Source organism: Budorcas taxicolor, chromosome 8 (genome assembly GCF_023091745.1).
Source record: "Budorcas taxicolor isolate Tak-1 chromosome 8, Takin1.1, whole genome shotgun sequence".
Classification (NCBI taxonomy): domain Eukaryota; kingdom Metazoa; phylum Chordata; class Mammalia; order Artiodactyla; family Bovidae; genus Budorcas; species Budorcas taxicolor.
The window spans coordinates 67987186-68009158 of NC_068917.1; the positions used below are offsets into that span (position 1 = coordinate 67987186).

At 45.4% G+C, this 21973-nt stretch overlaps 1 protein-coding gene across 1 annotated transcript in view; it reads left to right on the top strand.

Annotated features, from left to right (window-relative positions):
- Positions 1-21973, top strand: part of INVS (inversin) — a 133783-nt gene that overhangs the window by 106864 nt on the left and 4946 nt on the right. Inside the window, exons 13-15 of the mRNA XM_052644796.1 lie at positions 1863-2149; positions 13454-14171; positions 21495-21724. Coding sequence (XP_052500756.1) covers positions 1863-2149; positions 13454-14171; positions 21495-21724 — 1235 coding nt within the window. The remainder of the gene's footprint in view (positions 1-1862; positions 2150-13453; positions 14172-21494; positions 21725-21973) is intronic.

Consider the following 21973-nt stretch of genomic DNA (forward strand, 5'->3'; position numbering starts at 1 on the left):
TCCCACCCTTGCTCCACACGGTACCCAGTCTTCTACCTCCTCTTTCTTCCGCCTCTGTTCTCCCTCTTGTTCTTTCATCTCTTCCCTCCCTGTCAGGAACTGCAAATAAATTCTTTGTATCTTGACAGATCAGGCCTCTTCTCTGGAGCCTCAGAGTCAGTCATCACCTAGGCCCTGAGGGTCTCACCTTCTATCAGCTCTCAATCCTGTCCTCAAGCTTATTAAAGTATTTGTCTAAACAAGGCCCCCAGCTTAGAGGGACCCTGATACCAGATACTCTGATAAAAGAAATCTCTCCATCTCAGTATAAAACACAGCCGTGATTTTATCAAGACATTCTAGAAGTGAAAAGAGAACTATTGGTCACTCAGTCGTGTCTGGCTCCTCGTGACCCCATGGACTGCAGCCTGCCAGGCTCCTCTGTCCATGCATTCTCCAGGCAAGAATACTGGAGTGGGTAACCATTTCCTTCTCCAAGGGATCTTTTCAACCCAGGGATCAAGAGCCTAAGTCTCTTGCGTCTCCTGCTTTGCAGGCAGATTCTTTACCATTTGAGCCACTGGGGCTTTCACAAGACATCCAAACAGACTCTTAAATCAGTTCAGGATTATTAGCTATCATATAAGCGCTTCTCGGTGGCACTAATGGTAAAGAATCCACCTGCCAATGCAGGAGACACAAGAGACTTAGGCTCAATACCTAGCTCAGGAAGATCCCCTGGGGCAGAAAGTGACAACCCACTCCAGTATTCTTGCCTGGAAAATTCCATGACAGAGGAGTCTGGCGGGCTACAGTCCATGGGGTTGCAAAACTGAGCACACATGTGCACACACACAGAGCTATCAAACAAGCCTGAGACCTGGAGAAACCGAGTCTTCGACAGGAAAGTGACTTATTCAAGGTCTTCTTGCATAATTTTTTCATGTAATTGTTAAGGTTTGCCAGTGGTCTTTTTAATGAATAGAGAAGATTAAAGGTTACCCCTATGCTTATCATTCTCAGTTGCATTCTGATGTACTTTCTGGAAGAGGAGAAAAGAGTGTAGTTACAGCTCTGGGGATCACAAGCTTGGGGACACACAATGGGATCCTGTTGTATCTCACCAAACAGTTTCATGTCATGTGTCTCCCAGCTGGGCACAGGTTGACCTGTAAGGTTCTTTCCAGCTCCATCATCCTTTCAGATACAAAAGTCAGGAATCTGTGAAATTGTGAATTACCAAATCCCCCCGTGTTGTGGTTCAGTTCAGTCGCTCAGTCATGTCCAACTCTTTGCGACCCCATGAATCGCAGCATGCCAGGCCTCCCTGTCCATCACCAACTCCCGGAGTTCACTCAGACTCACGTCCATCGAGTCAGTGATGCCATCCAGCCATCTCATCCTCTGTCATCCCCTTCTCCTGCCCCCAATCCCTCCCAACGTCAAAGTCTTTGGCAATGAGTCAACTCTTCACATGAGGTGGCCAAAGTACTGGAGTTTCAGCTTCAGCATCATTCCCTCCAAAGAAATCCCAGGGCTGATCTCCTTTAGGATGGACTGGTTGGATCTCCTTGCAGTCCAAGGGACTCTCAAGAGTCCTCTCCAACACCACAGTTCAAAAGCATCAATTCTTCGGCACTCAGCTTTCTTCACAGTCCAACTCTCACATCCATACATGACCACTGGAAAAACCATAGCCTTGACTAGACGGACCTTTGTTGGCAAAGTAATGTCTCTGCTTTTGAATATGCTATCTAGGTTGGTCATAACTTTTCTTCCAAGGAGTAAGCTGTAGCTCCTTTTAAAAATCAAATCTCACTCAAGAGTACTTGAATAGGTAACACTCTGAATATTTTCCTCTTTGCCCTTGGTTTTGTTCCCAGGAAACGAGAAGAAGAAAACAAGCGGAGAGAGGCAGAACAGCAGAAAGGAAGGCTAAGCCCAGATTCCTGCAGACCCCATGCTGCTCTCTGTCTGCCCAGCACCCAAGCTGAGCCCCAGAGCCAGAGCTGGGCCCCCAGCAAACAGCCCCCCTGCAGCGACAAGGCCCAAGGCCCTGAGCGGAAAGCCTGTAGACGGTCTCCAGGTAGAGGGTCTCCAAGCAGAGCCCCCCAGAAGGAGCAGCAGCTCTCCTCAGACTTGCAGAGAACAGAACCCAGAAAACCAAATGGTAAGTGTATTGCCTTGCGATTCAGTGCTAACCCATGGACTGTGGACTCTTTTGTTTCATATTATTTAGACCATTTACATTTGAGGTAATTATGTCAGCACTTAAGTGTGCCACTGTATCATTTATTTTCTGTTTATTTTTTCTGTTTCTCTTTTCTTCCCTTCCTGTTGTATTTCCTCAGATTCTTTGTTAGCTTGGGATCGTTATATGGCAGTCCCCTTACCCATGTTAATTAAAAATGCCTCTTATTTTTTAGCCCTCAGAGTGAATGCTCCTTCCTCTGACACGCGTGCATTCCCACCCTGAAGCTTTTTCCCTTCTATATGCTCCCACAGCTTTCCTGTGCATCCCTATTGTAAAGATCCTCAGCTTGCACTGTCAGTGGATTACTGGCTTACTTGTCTGTTTTTTCCACTAGACTATACAGCCTGTAAAATCAGGATTGCTTCAGTTATGTAATGCTGTGTAACAGACTACCCTAAAACTAAGTGATTTATAATAACAGTTTACCATTTCTCGCGATTCTGTGGGTTGGTCTCGCAGTTCCTCTTCAGGTATCATCTGCGCTCACTCATGTGGCTACATTCAGGTCGAGGTCAGTTGAACTGGTTGGTCTAAGATGGCCTGCCTTGAATATCTGGCAGTTGGTGGTGGCTGTCAGCTGGGATTCCTTGGCTCTTTTACATGGCCTTTCATCCTCCCATAGGCTAGACTGGCTTCCTTACACAGGGGTCTCGGGCGTCATTCTGACAAAGCACAGGAAAAAGCTATAAGACTTCTTGAGGAATAGGTTCAAGAATGTGCACACCACATTTTGTTGATCAAAGAAGTTGTATGATCATCCCAGACTAAATAATATAAAGAAATAGAATCCATCTTTGCATACTAAGATGGGAGTAATTTTTGGCTATTAAACAATCTATCACAGTTACTTTTTGGTCACAGATTATTCACATTTCTCCCACATGTAAAATGTTTCATCCCTTATCTTAGGACCCAAAAATCTCATCCCAGTTAACACATCAAGTTTGAAGTCTGGGATCTTGAGACCTGTGTGAGATTCCCCATGTGTGAATCTTTCTGATTCAGAGAACAGTCAAAAAGAACACACATTGGCCCACACATGCCTCCAATAAGCAATGGTGAGATAGGACCAATTCCAGGTGGCTCAGAGGTAAAGAATCCACCTACTAGTGCAGGAGATTTGGACTTGATCCTTGGGTTGGGAAGATCCCCTAGAAAAGGAAATGGCAACCCACTCCAGTATTCTTGCCTGGAAAATTTCACGGACTGAGGAGCCTGGTAGGCTACAGTCCATGGGGTCACAAAGAGTCAGACACGAATGAACAACTGTGGATGCACACAAACCACAATAGATACTCCTGTTCCAAAAGAGGAGAGATTGGTACATGGCAGTCACTGCTGCTGCTGCTGCTGCTGAGTCGCTTCAGTCGTGTCCGACTCTGTGCAACCCCATAGACAGCAGCCCACCAGGCTCCGCTGTCCCTGGGATTCTCCAGGCAAGAACACTGGAGTGGGGTACTATTGCCTTCTCCATAGCAGTCACTAGTCCATAGCAGTTCTAAAAGCCTGGTTATACATTGGCAAGGCCCCTACTCTGAGGTATGAAATACGCCTTGAGTAAGGTCTGGTTTTACTCCTCTGTGTGTTTTCTATGCCATGTTCGTCTTGGCTCTGGGCTGTGCCACCTGGGTTCTTGGCCCTGCTGAGAAGTCTTCCTTTTCAATGAGACGTAGCCCATATTTGCAGCTGAGTAGCTTTCTTAGCCTGTTTCCAGCATAAAAGAAATTGAGGACCCAGAGGCTCCTTTGTGTTTGAAACTGCCTCCATAGGTCAAGCTCGTGGTACTCTCAGTGATACAATTATTTCAAAAAAAATTCATGGGTCTCCTATGAATCTGATTGAGTTCACTTCATGTTTCAAAACCACATCAATGATTATTTTTCAAATAGGCCTTTCTCTACTTTGGGTGGCTCCGGCTACTATGGAAAAATGCCCTTGAGATTCTTAGAGTTCTTTTGTCCAGCCAAAAGCCCCACAGTGTACCATCTTTAATATTTATGAGATCTTAATAAAGGGTTGCACAGCCATACTCTTGATTTGATCTTTATCTCTAGGTCATATTTTACTATGAGACTCTTTTGGTGGCTGGAAAAAAAGAAAATTTAAAACAGTTTTCTATTCTGACCCAGCACTGGGCTTTTATAGGTACTGTACATTTTTCTTGTAAGCTGAGAAGTTCTTTTTTTATCTTATTTCTTTCTCTCTGTATGTGCGTGCTAAGTGGCTTCAGTCATATGCAACTCTATGCTACCCTATAAACTGTAGCCTGCCAGACTTCTCTGTCCATGAGTGTTCTCCAGGCAAGAATACTAGACGTGGGTTGCCATGTCCTCCTCCAGGGATCGAACCTGAGTCTCTTATGTCTCCTGCACTGGCAGGTAGGTTCTTTACCATAGCACCACCTGGGAAGCCCTCTTTCTCTCCACAGCTTATCATATGCAGCTAAAAAATCCGTTTGATATTTTCTTCAACATTCCTCCTGGAAAACTCCTAAGCCATATCTGTTAAGTTCATTAGGTGTATTTTCTGTCTTCCAAGTTACTGCAGGTTGCCAGTTATCATACCACTGAACTACATGGTTCACTTTTTTCCAGACTCCTGTAGCAACTCCTATAGCAACTTCCTATAGCACTTCTCTAGTCTTCACTAGTTAATAGTGTCTTCATTGTCTTTCTAACCTCTGCTCACCAGCCAGTCCCAAAGTCAGTGCTCTGGGTTTCTGCTAGGCCAGCCAGCCTCTGTTTTAGGGATCAGTTTCTGTGTTGATTATCTCTAGTGCATTAACACCCCACCCTCCAAACTAAGTGGCTTAACACAGTGATTTATTATTTCTCACAGTTCTGTGGGTTGGTTAGGCAGTTCCTCTACTGGATCAGCGGGGCTTGCTTTTGTAGCTGCTAGAAGGGTGGTCAGGCTAGAAAGTCCCAATGTCTTCCTTCACATTTCTGACAGTTGGTGCTGGCTATTGGTGATTGGTGTCTCAGTTCTCTTCTACAAGCCCTTTCATCCTCCAGTAAGTTAGATCGTCTTACTTTCATACTGTTCTCAGGGCGGTGTCCTGAAAAAGGAAAGCAGAAGCCACAGGCCCTTTTGAGGCCTGGGCTCCAGAACTATCACGTCCCTTCTACCACATTCTGTGGATTAGAGCAATTCACAAGGCCAGCCCAGTTCAAGAGAGTGGAGACATAGACATATTGCAAAATCACATTTGAAAGGTGAGTGGATCCTCAGATGGGAAAAATCCTTGGCCATTAAACAGTCTATCAGAAGGACCAGTATGTCTCTCACTTCTATATCCCAGCAGGGTACTGGGCACATAAGAGATATAATAAGCATTTGTTGAATATATATCTGTATGGTACTGGCTAAGTGCTTGAGATTCAGTGGGTATGACTGGTGGGAGTGTCAGTGGCCCTTACATTTGGAACATGCACAGTGGCTAAGGCAGCAAACTCTGTTTGCTTACCTCTTTCCTTACCCCAGTTATGTATACTCAGTTATTTACTATGTCATCATTTAGAATCTTGCCTGGAGAATCCCAGGGACGGCAGAGCCTGGTGGGCTGCCGTCTATGGAGTCGCACAGAGTCGGACACGACTGAAGTGACTTAGGAGTAGCAGCAAGGTATCTCAGACTCAACCTGTCCAAGATAGAATTGAATGACATATTCATCCATCTGTATGCCATCCCAGGAGTAAAATCTGATCATTTTCTTCTTTTCCTTTACCACTCAAAATCCAGTCTGTCACCAGCTCTTGTCACCTTTACTCCCTAAATACCTTCCGTTCTCCGTATCTCATCTACTACCACCACCTGGTCTAGCTAACATTTGCTTACCTTCGTCTCTGTCTTGGACTGTTGCAGCAACTTCCCAGCTGGCCTTACTTATCTACTCTGATTCCTCTAATCCATTTTCTTCTCGATATGTGAGCATATCAGTGCCTTTGAACGTGAAATCACATCAAAGCCTTGTAATCAGCACTTCTCCAGGAACCAGGTTCCTTTTGTTGGAGATGGTAATAGAAACCAAGATCTGAGTGCTAGGTGTGTATACCACTGTTGGACTGTCATTGCTCCTAAGCCCTTTCAACAGAGAGAACTGAGAAATATTTATATCTATTTGGCATCTATTTGTGTATATCACACACACACTGTTTTCATATCAGTACCTCCAATTGCATTTGACACCACAGATTTTATTCTAGCTTTTATCTTTTTTATTTGAAATTTTTTTCTCCCAACTGACAGATCTGGCTTCAGTTATCTGTGATATATATGCTTATTTGTTCAACCCCATTGTACACCTAAAGTAGTTTTAGAATTGCCATCCCATACCCCTTTGAGAAATAAATTTACTAACTAGAGCTCAGTATTTTCATACATTCCTTAGTCTTACAGTACTCAGCCAAAATATGATTTTACAAAGTTACTTTGGTAAGTTCCCTTCTCCACATTTTAGTGTGATTACCTCATCTATTTGTAATAGTGTTAGGTTTATTTGTTATTATTTTTATTCCATCTTGGGTTCTTTCCCACATTCTAGCTGATTCTAATTGCTGTTTTTTTGTGGTTTTTTTTGGTAGTGGGGTGCTTTTTATTTAAACAGAAAATGACATTTTCTCATAATTATAAAATTAGTTAATGTATGTTACCAAAAAATTTAAATAAGAGAAAAGAAGAAAGAAGAACAAATAAAAATCCTAAAAATTAATAAAAGTCTTTTTTAAAAATCTTAAAAGTAAACAATTATACAAATCCTTCTAATTTTTTTAAAATCAGAAAATTGTGGACATCCTGTTTTGAGGTATTCTTATATCATTTCTTTGTTTTCAATAAAAGTGTTAATAGCTGCTTATTATTATATCAGATTATGAATACAGCATGCTTTGTTTAATCATGCCTGTGTTGCAAAATATGTAAACCAAACAGCTTTTCATATAAAGTTTTGTGTTTATCTCTAATATTTATAGCTCTTTAAACTTGCTGCCAAACTTCTTACCAAGAAGGTTGAAGAAGTTTGTTCTACCCTTTCAAAAGCCAAAACCAAAAACCTCTCTCCAAACACTTAGGCAAATAATGGTTTTACTAAATCCTAGTTAGAAAGATGATATTTTGTCATGTTTTTATTGGCTTTGTGTATTTTCTGGATTTTTCACTAATATCCTCTGCCAATTTTTATATTGGTTTTTCATTTTCTTAATAGTTATAAAATCTTTTTATATAATAAGGATAGTAACCTTTCTCTCTCATATATAATAAACTTTTTTGCATATGCTATAATTCTGTTTAATTTTTTCTTCTGAGATTTTCTCTTTGTGGTTTTATGCCAAGAAAACATTTTTCTCACTTTAAATACATATATTTTCTAATTTTTAATATCTCATTCAATTTGTTGTATAGTGAGTTTGTAACCGAATGGTTTCTTTTTAGAGAATAAGTGGTCATGCCAGCCATAAACATTGAGCCATCTGGAGCTACTGTGCTTGCAGCAGGCTTGTGAACAGTGGCTTCTGGAGAGCATAGCATTGCTGTCTGGGGTCATGCCCAGGGTCTGTGAGCACCTCATCTAATTCAGAATGCCATCTTTATTTTCGTAAATGGGAATATTTTTAGCTTTCTGTTCTTTCTCACTGATCTGTCTCTACTAATACCCAAATCACATCATTTTTATCATTATTAGTGTGTAATAATATCTATTAATAATAGTCTCTTCATTACCTGTTTCTTTATGATAGAGTTTGCTTTTTAAAAAAGATTAGTACTTACCTGGTTTTGGCCGTGCTGGGTCTCCATTGCTTCGCGGGCTTTTCTTAGCTGCGGCACGTGGGGCGACTCTCCAGCTGTGGTGTGCGGCCTTCTCACTGCAGTGAGAGATGCACTGCAGTCGGCCACTGCAGTGGCTTCTCTGGTTGTGGAGCACAGCTCTGGGGAGTGCAGGCTTCAGTAGGTGCAGCCCTTGAGCTCAGTAGTTGTGGCTTCCAGGCTTTAGAGCACTGGCTCAATAGCTGTAGCACAAGGGCTTGATTGCCCTGCAGCATGTGGGATCTTCCTGGATCAGGGATTGAATTCTGTTTCTCCTGTATTGGCAGGCAAATTCTTTACCACTGAACCAACCACCAGGGAAGCCCTAGAGTTTGCTTTTTAGAGAAGTTTTAAGTTCACAGCAAAATAGAGCAGGAAGTACAGAGAGCTGCCATATACTCCTACTCACAAATGCATATACTCCTCCATCATCAACACCCTACACCAGAATAGCACATTTGTTAACAGTTGGTGAACCTACACTGACACATCTGCTTCTGCTTCATTGACTACACTAAAGCCTTTGACTTTGTGGATCACAACAATCTGTGGAACATTCTTAAAGAGATGGGAATACCAGATCACCTTACCTGCCTCCTGAGAAACATGTATGCAGGTCAAGAAGCAACAGTTAGAACCAGACATGGAACAAGAGACTGGTTCCAAATAGGAAAAGGAGTACATCAACGCTGTATATTGACACTGTGCTTATTTAACTTATATGCAGAGTACATCATGCAAAATTCTGGGCTGGATGAAGCATAAGCTGGAATCAATATTGCTGGGAGAAATATCAATAACCTCAGATATGCAGATGAAACCACCCTTATGGCAGAAATCAAAGAGTAACTAAGGAGCCTCTTGATGAAAGTGAAAGAGGAGAGTGAAAGAGCTGGCTTAAAGCTCAACATTCAAAAAACGAAGATCATGGCATCTGGTCCCATCACTTCATGGCAAATAGATGGGGAAACAGTGGAAACAGTGACAGACTATTTTCTTGGGCTCCCAAATCACTGCAGATGGTGACTGCAGCCATGAAATTAAAAGACGCTTGTTCTTTGGAAGAAAAGCTCTGAAAAACCTAGACAGCATATTAAAAAGCAGAGACGTCACTTAGCTGACAAAGGTCCATCTAGTCAAAACAATGGTTTTTCCAGTGGTCATGTATGGATGAGAGAGTTGGACCATAAAGAAAGTTTGGCACTAGAGAATTGATGCTTTTGAACTGTGTTGTTGGAAAAGACTCTTGAGAGTCCCTTGGACTGCAAGGAGATCCAACCAGTCAATCCTAAAGGAAATCAGTCCTGGATATTCATCGGAAGGACTGATGCTGAAGTTGAGGCTCCAATACTTTGCCACCTGATGTGAAGAGCTGACTCATTGGAAAAGACCCCAATGCTGGGAAAGATTGAAGGTGGGAGGAGAAGGGGACAACAGAGGATGAGATGGTTGGAAGGCATCACTGACTTGATGGGCATGAGTTTGAGCAGGCTCTGGGAGTGGGTGAAGGATAGGGAAGCCTGGAGTGCTGCAGTCCATGGGGTCGCAAAAAGTCAGACATGGCTGAGCAAGTGAACTGAACTGACACTGACACAACGTTATCACGCAAGTCCAGTTTGCAATAGCATTCACGCCTGGTGTTACACATTCTGTATAATAACTTGTATCATACAGAATAGTTTTACTGCTTTTATCAGGGGTCTCCAGAGAAACCGAACCAATAAGATAGACAGATAGACAGACAGACAGACAGACAGGCAGACAGGCAGACAAGCAGGCAAACGTTAAAGGAGATTTGGTATAGATTGCTTGTTTGATTGTGGAGGCTGAGGAGACCCACAGTCTGGCATCTGGAAGCTGGAGACCCAGGAAAGCTGGCAGTGTGACTCAGTCTGAAACTTAAAAACAAGGGAACAGATGCTCTGAGTCCAGAGTTTTGGAAATCGAGGGGCTGATGGTTTAAGTCATCATGCTCAATTGTGTCTGACTCTTTGTGACCCCATGGACTGTCACCTGCCAGGCTCCTCTATACATGGAATTTTCCAGGCAAGAATACTGGAGTGGGTTGCCATTTCCTACTCTAGAGGACCTTCCTGACCCAGGGATTGAACCTGTGTCTCTCCTCTATCTCCTGCATTGGTAAGTGGATTCTTTACCACTGAACCACCCAGGAACCTTGTACAAGTCCTGGTCCAAGTCCAAAAGCCTGATAAACAGGAACACCTGTGCCCAAGGGCAGGAGAAAATGGATGTCCCAGCTCTAGCAAAAAAGGAACATCACCCTTCCTCCACCATTTTTTTCTGTTTAGTCCCTAAATAGATTGGACTATGCTGACCTGCCTTGGTGAGGGTGGTCTTCTTTACTCAGATTACCAACTGAAAAGCTGATCTCTTCCAGAGACACTCTCACAGACACACCCAGAAATAGTGTTTTACCAACACTCTGGGCATCTTATACCAGTCAAGTTGACATTACATTAACTGTCATACTGCCCTAAAAATCCACACTTTCTTTCCTGAACCCCTGGTAACCACTGAGCCATTTAGTGTCTCCATAATTTTCCCTTTTTCCAGAATGCCATATAGTTGAAATCATATAGTATATGGCCTTTTCATGCTGACCTCCTTCACTTATTAATATGTATTAGTACTATTCATGCAAGGATAGTAATATTTCACTTCATAATCTGTGTGGCTGGGTAGCTCATTTCTTTTTGGTACACATTCATTTTTTAAAAACTCATTTCCTATTAGTTCACTTCTTTTTATTGCTGAATAGTATTCCATTGTCTGGATATAGCACAATTTATTTATATGTTCACCTACTGAAGGACATCTTGGCTGCTTCAAGTTTGGGCAGTTACAAATAAAGCTACTATAAACACCCATGTGCAGGACGTTGGGTAGACATAAGGTTTTAATTCATCTGGGAAGATACCAAAGAGCAGGATTGCTGGATTGTATAAGAATATATTCTGTTTCGTAAGAAACTGCCAAACAGTCTTCCAAAGCAGCTGTACCATTTTGCATCCCACCAGTAATGAAGGAGAGTTCCTGTTGCTTCTCACCTTCATCAGCATTTGATGTCAGTATTTTTTATTTTTACCATGTGTAGTGGTATCTCATTGTTATTTTGATTCACTGTGGGTTTTTTTTTTTTAATTTTGTTTTGGTACCTGTGAAACATTATAATGTGTCTGAGAGAGCGGTACAGGAAGTTTCACTCAGGAAAGCATCTATCACTTCCCCACTCCATCCTTGTAGGGATCTAGTCTCTTCAGTTTCCGGATTATCCTTCTATATTTGTTTTGTACAAATGAGCAGATGCAAGTCTATTTTCCTGTATACCCTTCCTTTATACATGAAGAATATGCATATTCTTCCACACGTAAGAATAGCTATTTTAAAGTCTGTTTCTGAAAACACGTCTGGATGACCTGCGTGTCTGTTTTATTGTCTATTCTCTCTCCCTCTCTCCTTCTCTCAATTTTCTCTTGTATCATCTCCCTGTATATTTCTCACCAAGTACTGGACCATTGAGTATAACAAATTAGAGAAATAAGTTAAAGCCTAGCATGGTATGATTCATAATTCCTCCAGGGCGGATTTACATTGACTTCTGCCAGGCATTCAGGAGAAAGAGCAATCCAGGGTCACCGTAATGTGGTCCCAGAACTGAGATGATGCAGAGTGGGGCTTTCAGTGCCGGCAAGGGTCAGTCCACTGCCAGTTCACCTTTTCTCCCTGGAACAGCCATCGAGGGGCCCAATCCAAAACAATGCTCTTTGGCTGAATCTGGGCTCCAAGTTTTGTCCGCCAAACCTCAAGGAGCTTATTTCCTTAGGGATATGTAGCTCCAAATGCCTTGTTCATCTCCTGGTCACCTGATTTTCTTGGATCTTGGCCTTTTTTTTTTTTTTTCCTGCCTTGTTAGCTCTTCAGTGCCTCAGACAGGTGCATGCATGCTAAATCACTTCAGTTGTATCTGACTGTTTGCAACCACATGGTCTGTAGCCCACCGGGCTCCTCTATCCTTGGGATTCTCCAGGCAAGAATACTGGAGTGGGTTGCCATTTCCTTTTCCAGGAGATCTTCCCAGCCCAGGGATGGAACTGATGTCTCTTGCATTGGCAGGCAGTTTCTTTACCACTAGCGCCACCTGGCAAACAGGTGGTTGTAATATTTTAGCTTTTTGATTGTCCTTATTGGTGAGTATGCGTAATTCTGCCGTTATAGAAGCAGAACTTCCTTCACTGTTTATTACCTCAAGACTAACATGTTTTCATTTTAGATAATTATATTTAGTTATTTAAAATTTTTTTCTCTAACTTTGAACTTCTTCTGTGTGTTAATGAGTACGCTTTGTGCACATGTATGTGCACATACACATTGTTCTATTAGTTGACATTTTTGTTGATCTAATCTTGCTATTTTTCTCTGTTAACTGTCCCTCATAGTAGGCTGTTTCCTTGTGTTTTTGTAATGATGGATTGCAAAGTTATTTTTAGGAGGTCCCCTCTGTGCGGCCTGTGTTTGCTTCTGTGAGGCCCCCTGCATTACCACCATTCTGAGACTAATTTTTATATTAATTTTTCCTCTGGGTTGAGCATAAATGAATACCAAACCTATGTGAGGCACAGCACTTTGGTTTCAAACTCTCATGGATGACCCTTTACCCTATCTGGAACCGAGGCTGAGACAAATTTCTTTATCATCTTCTAGTGCTGGGAAGCGGAGAAGGCGATGGCACCCCACTCCAGTACTCTTGCCTGGAAAATCCCAGGGACAGGGGAGCCTGGTGGGCTGCTGTCTGTGGGGCCACACAGAGTCGGACACGACTGAAGCGACTTAGCAGCAGCAGCAGCAGCAGTGCTGGGAAGATATTTTTATCTGGATTATCATTTCCCAAGAGTTTACTGCCTCAAGAGTCCTGACTTCATGCAGTGTCCTGTTTCCAGTTAACTTTCTGCCTGCAAGGCTTGTCTTCTATTCTTATCTGGATGTTTAAACAATCTGTTATTTAATAAGACCAGCCATTGCCCACTTCACCACTAGCACCTGCCTGACAGTCGCTGGATCAGCTCACAAGCTTATTACTAGAGTTCTCGGTTTTCTCTTTGTTTCTGGCCCCCAGGGATTTCTTTTATTTTTCTTGAAGGCACTATGGTGCTTTTAAAATAACGTTTATTATATTTTAGTCAGAATTTCTAGGTTTCTATAGGGGAAGGCTTTCAGGTTGTCTAACCTACCATTACTAGAAAAAGAAGTTAAACAATTTTTCCTAATCATACTGTCACTATCATGGTGACACGAAAGGAAAAGTCTGAATATTTTTTTGGTGAACAAGTGGGCAGCACTGCCCTACCCTGCAAGTTTTGGACAATAATGGTTCTTCCCCTTCTTCCTTGTCTCCCCAAGAAACAGCCAGAGAACATTCTAAAGGCCGATCTGCCTGTGTCCACTTCAGCCCCAGTGAAGGCAGTGATGGGAACAGGCGTCCGGGAGTCCCCCCTGCTGAGAAGCCCAGAGGTGAGACAGCTGGGGAGCAGCACTGTGACAAGGGGAAAGGCTCCTCCAAGCAGCCCTCCCATGTCAAGGGGGCTGGGCCCGATGTGGAAGGCAAGGAGGCCAGCTGGGCAGCTGCAAGCCTTCCACAGCAGGACAGCCACTGGAAGGCCAGCCGGCGGCAGGACGCAGCACCCAAGGCCATGCGTGCCTCCCCGAAGAGGCGCAGCCAGGAGCTCAGAGGAGGTAGGCGCTCCCCGGCCGGGTCCAGCCGGCCTGGCAGTGCCAAGGGGGAAGTGGTCCACGCTGGGCAGAGTCCTCTCCACCACCGGACGCCAAGGAACGCAGTGACACAGGACAAGCTCGCAGGAGGGACCTCCTCAGATTTGCCACCAAGCGCAGAGGTGTTGAGATCAGGAGTCAGGAAGCTGGGGACATCGGCCCGGTCTGAGGACACTCGACTACCCAAGGAGACTGATCCGGCTCCTGGTCCCCTCCCTGGGCAGACTGTGAACATTGACCTTCTCCCCGTAGAGCTGCGGCTGCAGATCATCCAGAGAGAAAGAAGCAGGAAGGAGCTGTTCCGCAGAAAGCACAAGGCCGCAGCGGTCATCCAGCGGGCCTGGAGGAGGTATGAAGGCAGGGCGCCACCACAGCTCTGGCTCTGTGGCTGTCCTCCACCTGGCGCGACACTCCCTCTCTCTGGGACACTTGCTTGACATATGCAGTTTTATTTATTTATGGCTTCTTTGGGTCTGCATAGCTGCGTGGGCTTTTTTCTAGTTGAGGTGAGCGGAGGCTACTCTTTAGTTGTGGTGGGCAGGCTTCTCACTGCGGTGGCTTCTCTTGTTGCAGAGCATATGCTCTAGAGCCCAGACTCGGTAGTGGTAGCACACGGGCTTAGTTGCTCTGAGGCATGTGGGATCTTCCCAGACCAGGGATTGAACCTGTGTCTCCTGCATTGGCAGGTGGATTTTTTTTACCATGGAGCCACCAGGAAACCTTCTAGTGAATTACATGTGCTGGCCTGACAAGGCCAATTTTACTGAGCCTACCTATGAGATTCACACGTTTAGATCTTAATAGTTTATATTAAGCTATTTGGAAGGTGTTTTTGCCCAGAGAGATAGGAAAGCACCCAAGATAGTGGGGTGTAAATGAAAAACCGGGGAGCCTGAGTTTCAGGTGAAGCTCTAACACGTTATCTGACCTTGAGCAATGGCCTCCCTGACCCTCGGTTTCCTCCCCTGCAAAACGGTGTTTAACAATTGCTGCAACCTGTCCTGCTTTTGTGACAGGTTGCTAGGATGAGATAAGGTGTGCTTTGTAAGTTCTAAAGCACTGCACATGTGAGGAGATAATTTTCCCTCTTTACTACTCAGGAATTAGATACAGTGCATCGAGTGGCTGAAAGTTATAGAAACCTGTGTGAGCTCAGAAAGTGGAGTGGGTGCTGGGAGTGGTGCTTCCTGAAGTACTGAGATGAATACACCCAGCTGTAAGTCTGGGAAGACTGCAGAAGTCCTTTGCTTCAGGTTTTCTCATCTCTCATAATCCCTTTCATACTGCAGGCCCTCCTAGGGCCCGAATCCAGATTAGGCCTTCCAGTGATGACCACACCCAGGGGGAGGGCCAGACCCGTCACGGGCAGGTGGGAGCCATGCGGTCTCCGTCTTGGTAGAGAGGAAGCTTGATGGGGGAACAAAGCAAGCAGATCAGAGTGAGCACAGGTGTGCCACGTACCAGTGCCCCTGTTGGGAGATAAAAGTGCCAGAGACCCTAACGCTGGCAGAGGGAGAGCTGAGAGTCTTGGGAGGTCCAGGGAGACGCCTCAGGGATCTTCGCGCTGAAGTCTCCTAACCCGGAGCCAGCGACCTGCCCGGGGCCTGCACGGTCATCACTGTAGGGCATCTTCATGTCTGCTGAGGCTCGTGGCTGCTTACAGTCACCTCATGCCTGATCTCCTCAGCCCTCCCAGCCATGCCACCAGCTGACACGGCAGGGATTCGTATCCCTGTTTTTCAGATAAGCAGATGTTCTCAGGAGACGAGGCTGGTGCTAATGGTCAGATCCAGCGCTCGAAGTTCCGTCTGACTTGAGTCCAGGTATCTTTCCCTTAGGTTCTCTGTGAAGGTAGTGTGTGCCGTGGTCAAAATGATGGAGGCACAGGCCAACCTCACGCTGTTCACCTCAGAACAGGCTAGAGAATAGGCTGTCTGGATGGTCTCACCACATCAACATGTTTTTATAATGTTATGGGGTTTGCTGTTATCACTGTTACTAATACCAGTAGTTGCGTTCATCTGGCACTCCCGCCAGACACTGCTCTAAGTACTTGTGCATGTATTAACTCAGGTAATCCTCACAGTAAGCCTGTGAGGGAGGCCGGGGACACTGTTCTTCCCCCCATTCCACAGTGGAGGAGACAAGCACAGAGAGGTTCATCAGCCAGCCCTGCTTACAGAGCTGGTATGTGCCAGTACTGGCCTCCCACTCAGACCGGTGACCTCTGAAGCCACAGATAGGAAGGGTCCTCGCTCCCCCTCTTGGGTGTTCTGCCAGGACGTACACTGGCTACCATCCCAGAGGAACTTCTTGTTAAGTATCTCAGCTGAAACCTGGGATCCAAACACGCCTGTGAGGCTTGCCCCTCGAGCCCCACAGCTGCTCCCCAGCTGCAGGGCCTCCCTGTCAGGCTGGCCTCTGGCTCCTTTGAAGAGTCAGCAGCTGACAGGTCCTGTCAGCCAGTGTCCGCAGCAGCAAATGAGCCTTCAGTCATTCTCCTCAAGAACAGTGGACTCACAGTCTGTGTGTCCACCTGGGGAGGTAGTTACACAGGCCCCTCTGGTTGCACCCTGTGCATTTCTGAGTCCTGGGAAATCAGCTCCCAAAGGGCTTCTGGGAAGCTGCAGACTGTGGCAAGTCCCGTGCCAAGCGACAGTTAAAACCCCATTCTGCAACAGCCATGTCTGTCTTCTGTTTGAAGCCCAGGAGCCCTCAGTGCCATCCAGGATGATGCAGGGTGTCCGAGGTGTCCTCAGGGGCCCTGAGGGCAGGGGTAGGGAGCAGGGCTTAGCACATGAGCTCCCATAAACTCAGGTCACAGTCCTAGGACATATGCCCAGGGAAGCAGGCAGGCCAGCTGAAAACACACCGGACAGGGTAAGCAAATTGAGCCTGGGACCCAGAAAAAATGAAACTTCGTCCTAGAATGTGTTTTATTACCAGTCAAGGCTTGACTAAAGGTTGAAACTGGATACTGGACAAGCTAGGCTGTGCTGGGAAGTTGCTGTGATGAAGAGGAGTTGCTGTGTAAGGCACTTATCAGCTCCTCTCCAGCATGTTTTGAAGTAAATAAGCAAGGAGCAGCTGGATCACAGCAAGAGCCCTGCACCCAGGCCAAAAGGGACCATTGAGTGTGTTTGGATTCTCAGCAAACCAGGAGTGCACATTCTCCTTGAGAACAGGAGACCAGCAGGCAGACTCAGTCTCCACACCAGAGTCCATGAGGTGGCAGTTTGCTACAGCTTCAGCCAACCCCTCGGTTCCCAGCCTCCGCTTGCAGAGCAGGGGATATGGGAGAATTGAACTGGGGAGCCGTGTTGTCCCATAACGCTTACTTCTTTCTATAATTGGCTTTTTGAAAACATGGTACATTCTAGTAAAGGGGTGCCATGGTTTGTCATGCTCTGGGGAAAGAAAGGAAAAATTGCTGTAGTTCTACTCAGATAGCCTTTAGGACAGGAGGGAAGGGTTGCACCAAGCACTGCACAGAGCTTTGAGCACTTGGGAAGAAGGTTCTGTCCCGTCTGGTGTATTTTAAGACCAGGCATGCAGCTCCCTGTGAGCGCACCAGGAAGAGTTAATCAGCTGCGGTTAATGAACCCTGGTGCAGCTTCCCTGGGAGGCTGCACAACAGCCAAGGGCTCAATAAGAGCTTCGGGAGTGCACATGGGATAAACACTGGAAGGAAAACACCAGAGGTAAATATAGCCATCACCCTGGTGCCCCTCCCCTCCCCCACCCAGGCTCCACCCTCCAGCAGAATGGTTTTAGTAAGACTCAGCTCTTAGCCTTTGCCACTGTTTTTAGAAATCTCTGAGCATCCCCACCAAGAACAGAGTAGAGACCAAGTCATTAGCAGTGTTTGGCTGCGGGACTAGACAAGCACTGATCTGAATGTTGGCTTCTCCTGGCTGTTGACCTTTTCCCTCCAATTTTTATTGTGATATAATTGAGATATGGCCCTGCGTAAGTTTAATGTGTACAGCATAATGACTTGGCTTACATATGTTATAAAACCATTACCACATAAGTTTAGTGAACACCATCATCTCACATAGGTAAAAGGTTTTTTCCCTTGTGATGAGAACTCTTAGGATTTACTCTTTAAAAACTTTCACATATGTCATAAAGAAGTATTAACTATAGTCATCACATTGTATGTTGTATCCCCAGTACTTACTTGTCTTATAACTGGAAGTTTGTACCTTTTGATCATGTCCATCCAATTCCTCTCCTCCAATCTCTGATGACCACAAATCTGATTTCTCTATGGATTTGTTTTTGAAGATTGCACATGTAAGTGAAATAATGCAGTATTTATCTGAAATAAGGTCTTTAGGGTTCATCTGTGTTGCTGCAAATGGCAGCATCTCTTTTTATGACTGAATAATACCCTATTGTATATATATAATACATATATAGGAAGAAACACTATGACCAACCTAGGCAGCATATTAAAAAGCAGAGACGTTACCAACAAAGGTCCGTGTAGTCAAAGCTATGATTTTTCCAGTAGTCACGTATGGATGTGAGAGTTGGACTGTAAAGAAAGCCAAGTGCTGAAGAATTGATGCTTTTGAAATGTGGTTTTGGAAAGACTCTTGAGTCCCTTGGACTGCAAGGAGATCCAACCAGTTAATCCTAAAGAAAATCAGTCCTGAATAGAAGGACTGATGCTGAAGCTGAAACTCCAATACTTTGGCCACCTGATGTGAAGAACCGACTCACTGGAAAAGACCCTGATGCTGGGAAAGACTGAAGGTGGGAGAAGGGGACGACAGAGGACGAGATGGTTGGATGGCATCACTGATGCAATGGACATGAGTTTGAGTAGGCTCCAGGAGTTGGTGATGGACAGGGAGGGAAGCGTGGCGTGCTGCAGTCCATGGGGTCGCAGAGTCGGACATGACTGACTGAACTGATAATACATATATAATGTACAGTATTCTATTGTGTGTGTATATATATAAAACAACTTCTTTATTCATTCATCCATCAGTGGACACTTATGTTGTTTCCATGTCCTAGCTATTGTAAAATGCTGCTGCTATGGATATAGGGATCTCTTCAATGTACTGCTTTTATCTCCTTCAGTTATATACTCAGAAGTGGGAATGCTGGATCATATGGTAGTTCTGTTTTAAATTTTCTACATTTAAAGTAATTATTGGTACATGTGTGCTAAGTTGCTTCAGTCATGCCCGAGTCTGTGTGACCATATGGACTGTAGCCCTCCAGGCTCCTCTGGCCATGGGATACTGCAGGCAAGGATACTGGAGTGGGTTGCCATGCCCTCCTCCAGGGGCTCTCCCCAACCCAGGGATCGAACCCACGTCTCTCACATCTCCTGCATGGGCAGGCAGGTTCTTTACCGCTAGCGCCACCTCAGCCCAATTATTAGTAGGTAAGGATACACTGTTGCCATTTTGCTGTCTTGTTTTTTTGTTCCATTGTTCCATCTTATCCTACTATCTTTTTTTTGTGTTTTGGTGCTTTCTGGTTATCAATCTGCATTGACTTATCATGTTCCTTGGTGTAATTAGTACAGGTTTTACCCCTGTGATTACCATGAAGCTTATATAAAGTATCTTAAAATATCATTATTTCCTTTGGTATCATATTTACCTGTGGTTTGTTTTTTTTTTTTGGCAGTGGGGGGAATTGTATCCTTGGTCCCTTATGTTGGCATCTATGCATTTGAATAAGCAGTCTCCTCTCTCAAGTTTGCTTTGGCAGAGACGGTCCTTCAACACTGAGCTCAGTTTGGGTTTCTGGATGTGTCTGCTGATAATGTACTTGGGCAGGTGGGACTTGCTTTCTCTTTTTGGGCAAGGCCGCTGCCTAAGCTCTAAGATTGCATGGCGGGGAGTGGACAGGACTGCTGCTTTGGTTCCCTGCTCAAGTGAGGCTGTAGGTTGGGCTCTGCAAGTTGCCCGGATTCTCTGGTCAGGCATACTTAGTCGAGACTGGCAGTAGGCAGAGCTAGGATTTACCTTCCTGCTCTGGTTGGATAGGACGCCCCAGCATAGGCACTGAATTCCCTGGCCAGACACAGCCACTAGTTTTATTCTGTAGAGGGGAAAGCCACGGGCAGTCCTCTGTTCAAGTACCACTCTAAGGACTATGGGATGGGTTTCAAGGCTTGAGTGTACTCTGGTGAGGTCCCCTGGTTGGACGGGCTGAAGGCTGTATTCAGCCATGGTGGGGCTTGGAATTACTTTCCCTACTCGGACAGAGTGGCGGAACTGGTTTCAAAGGTGGCTTATTCGTGATCTTGATTCAAGCTGCCCTGCTCCCCAAGGTCCCTGGCTGAACAACGCTGCTGGCTTTGTGGATGATCGGCTCTGCCTGCTTTGCCCTATTCTTGAGCATTCCTGGGCTACACAGCTTCCAGGCGGTCTGGCCAGCCTTTCTGGTCAGGAAGCAACCAGAAACTACACTCAGCCATGGCCTGGGCTATGACTCAGCTCTCCTGCCGGGGCAGGGTCAGACTAGGCTCCAAGGCCAGCAAGGTTTTTTGTATAAGAAACTGGATCAGGGAAACTTGAACTCCAGTGGGTTCCCTGGTCAGACTGTACTGCCATCTTGTTTCTACACAGTCCAGTCAGAGCTACTGGTTTGAACTACTACTTGGACTCTACAGGTAGGCTCTGCCAAGATCCCTCTGCTGGTTGTTACAAGCCCCTCATTCCTTCTCTGTCATCACTGGATTCCCAGTGGTTAAGTCCCAGAGTCCCTTGCAGTCCCCATGGAGTAAGACAGGAGTTGCTCCCAAGAAGCAACCCATGATGCTGGGGGAGCTGGATGTCCATCCTGGGCTCTTTTCCCACTGGAAGCCTAGCAGGCTCAGGGCAGACCTCTCCGTGTGATGCTGTGCCAGCCTGGGGGAAGGCAATGCTGTCAGCATGGAGCTGCTCACACGGTTACCCTTCTAAATCTGTCTGTCTCTGGAGCAGGGGTTCCTTGAGCCTCATCCCCATGTTCCAGGATTTTCTCACTGCTGTCTTTATCCATGAATATTAGCTGCTGTTCTTGTGATGGGTAGCAGTCAAAATGGACTTATGTCACCATCTTGGTGATGTTCCCCTCTACTCAGCCTCATAACATCTACCTCACAGGTTTACTTTCAGACTTAACCACAGGGGAGGTGCCTGGTATTCAGGAGGCCCTGACCAAATGCTGGTTCCTTCCACAGTGGGGCCCAATATCCAATCCTCCTTGCCTTACCAAATACATAATCCTTTGCACACATCTCACTCCGCTAGTAAAGATTCATGCACAAATGCCCACATCTCTAATCATGTCAATTCTGCTACCCAGAATGCCCTTCCCTGCCTAGCAAGCTCTCACTTATCCCTTAAAACCCAGCACAAACACCAGCCATCTAGCTCCTAGCTCTCACATAGTACTTCTCATACTTCATTTGTTTACACGTTGTCCTGTCCCACTTTGGCAAGGACCCATCTAACTGATTCCTAGTTCAGGAAATACTGATGGACAGGGGCAGAACTCAATATACAACATACTGCCACTGAAATTAGGAATGGGACTTTGAATGAATCTCACAAGAGTTCAGCAACTACCATCTTATAGCTTCTAGGAACTTCAAGGGACATTGGCTTTCTTAGTACTATGACCTTAAATTCTCTGCCCTCCTCTGACTCGCCAGCTACCAGCTCAGGAAGCACCTGTCGCACCTCCTGCACTTGAAGCAGCTTGGAGCCAGAGATATGGACAGATGGAACCGAGAGTGCCTGGCTTTGATCCTCCAGGTTTGGAGGAAGGAACTGGAACTGAAACCCCCAAAGACCATGGCAGTAAGCAAGACCACCAAGAGTCCACCCAAGGGCAGCTCAGGCACCAAGCCCACCAGGCACTCAGTGCTCAAACAGATCTACGGTAACTGTCCTTCTGTGTACTGTATGGTAGCATCCCCGAAGTGTGTCACCTCAGATTTTGAAAACAGGATTTAATTACATTGGGCAAATGTCCATTTAGGTAGGAACTGTATTAAACAGCCAAAGAGAATTCTCATCATATTTATGCCTCCTTTGCAGCAACTCTGGGTTGGAATTGGTTTCATGAAGCATTCTGATCTCAAACAAGAGAGCCTTACTGCCAAGAGATTGTCTGCTGGGCTTCCTCATG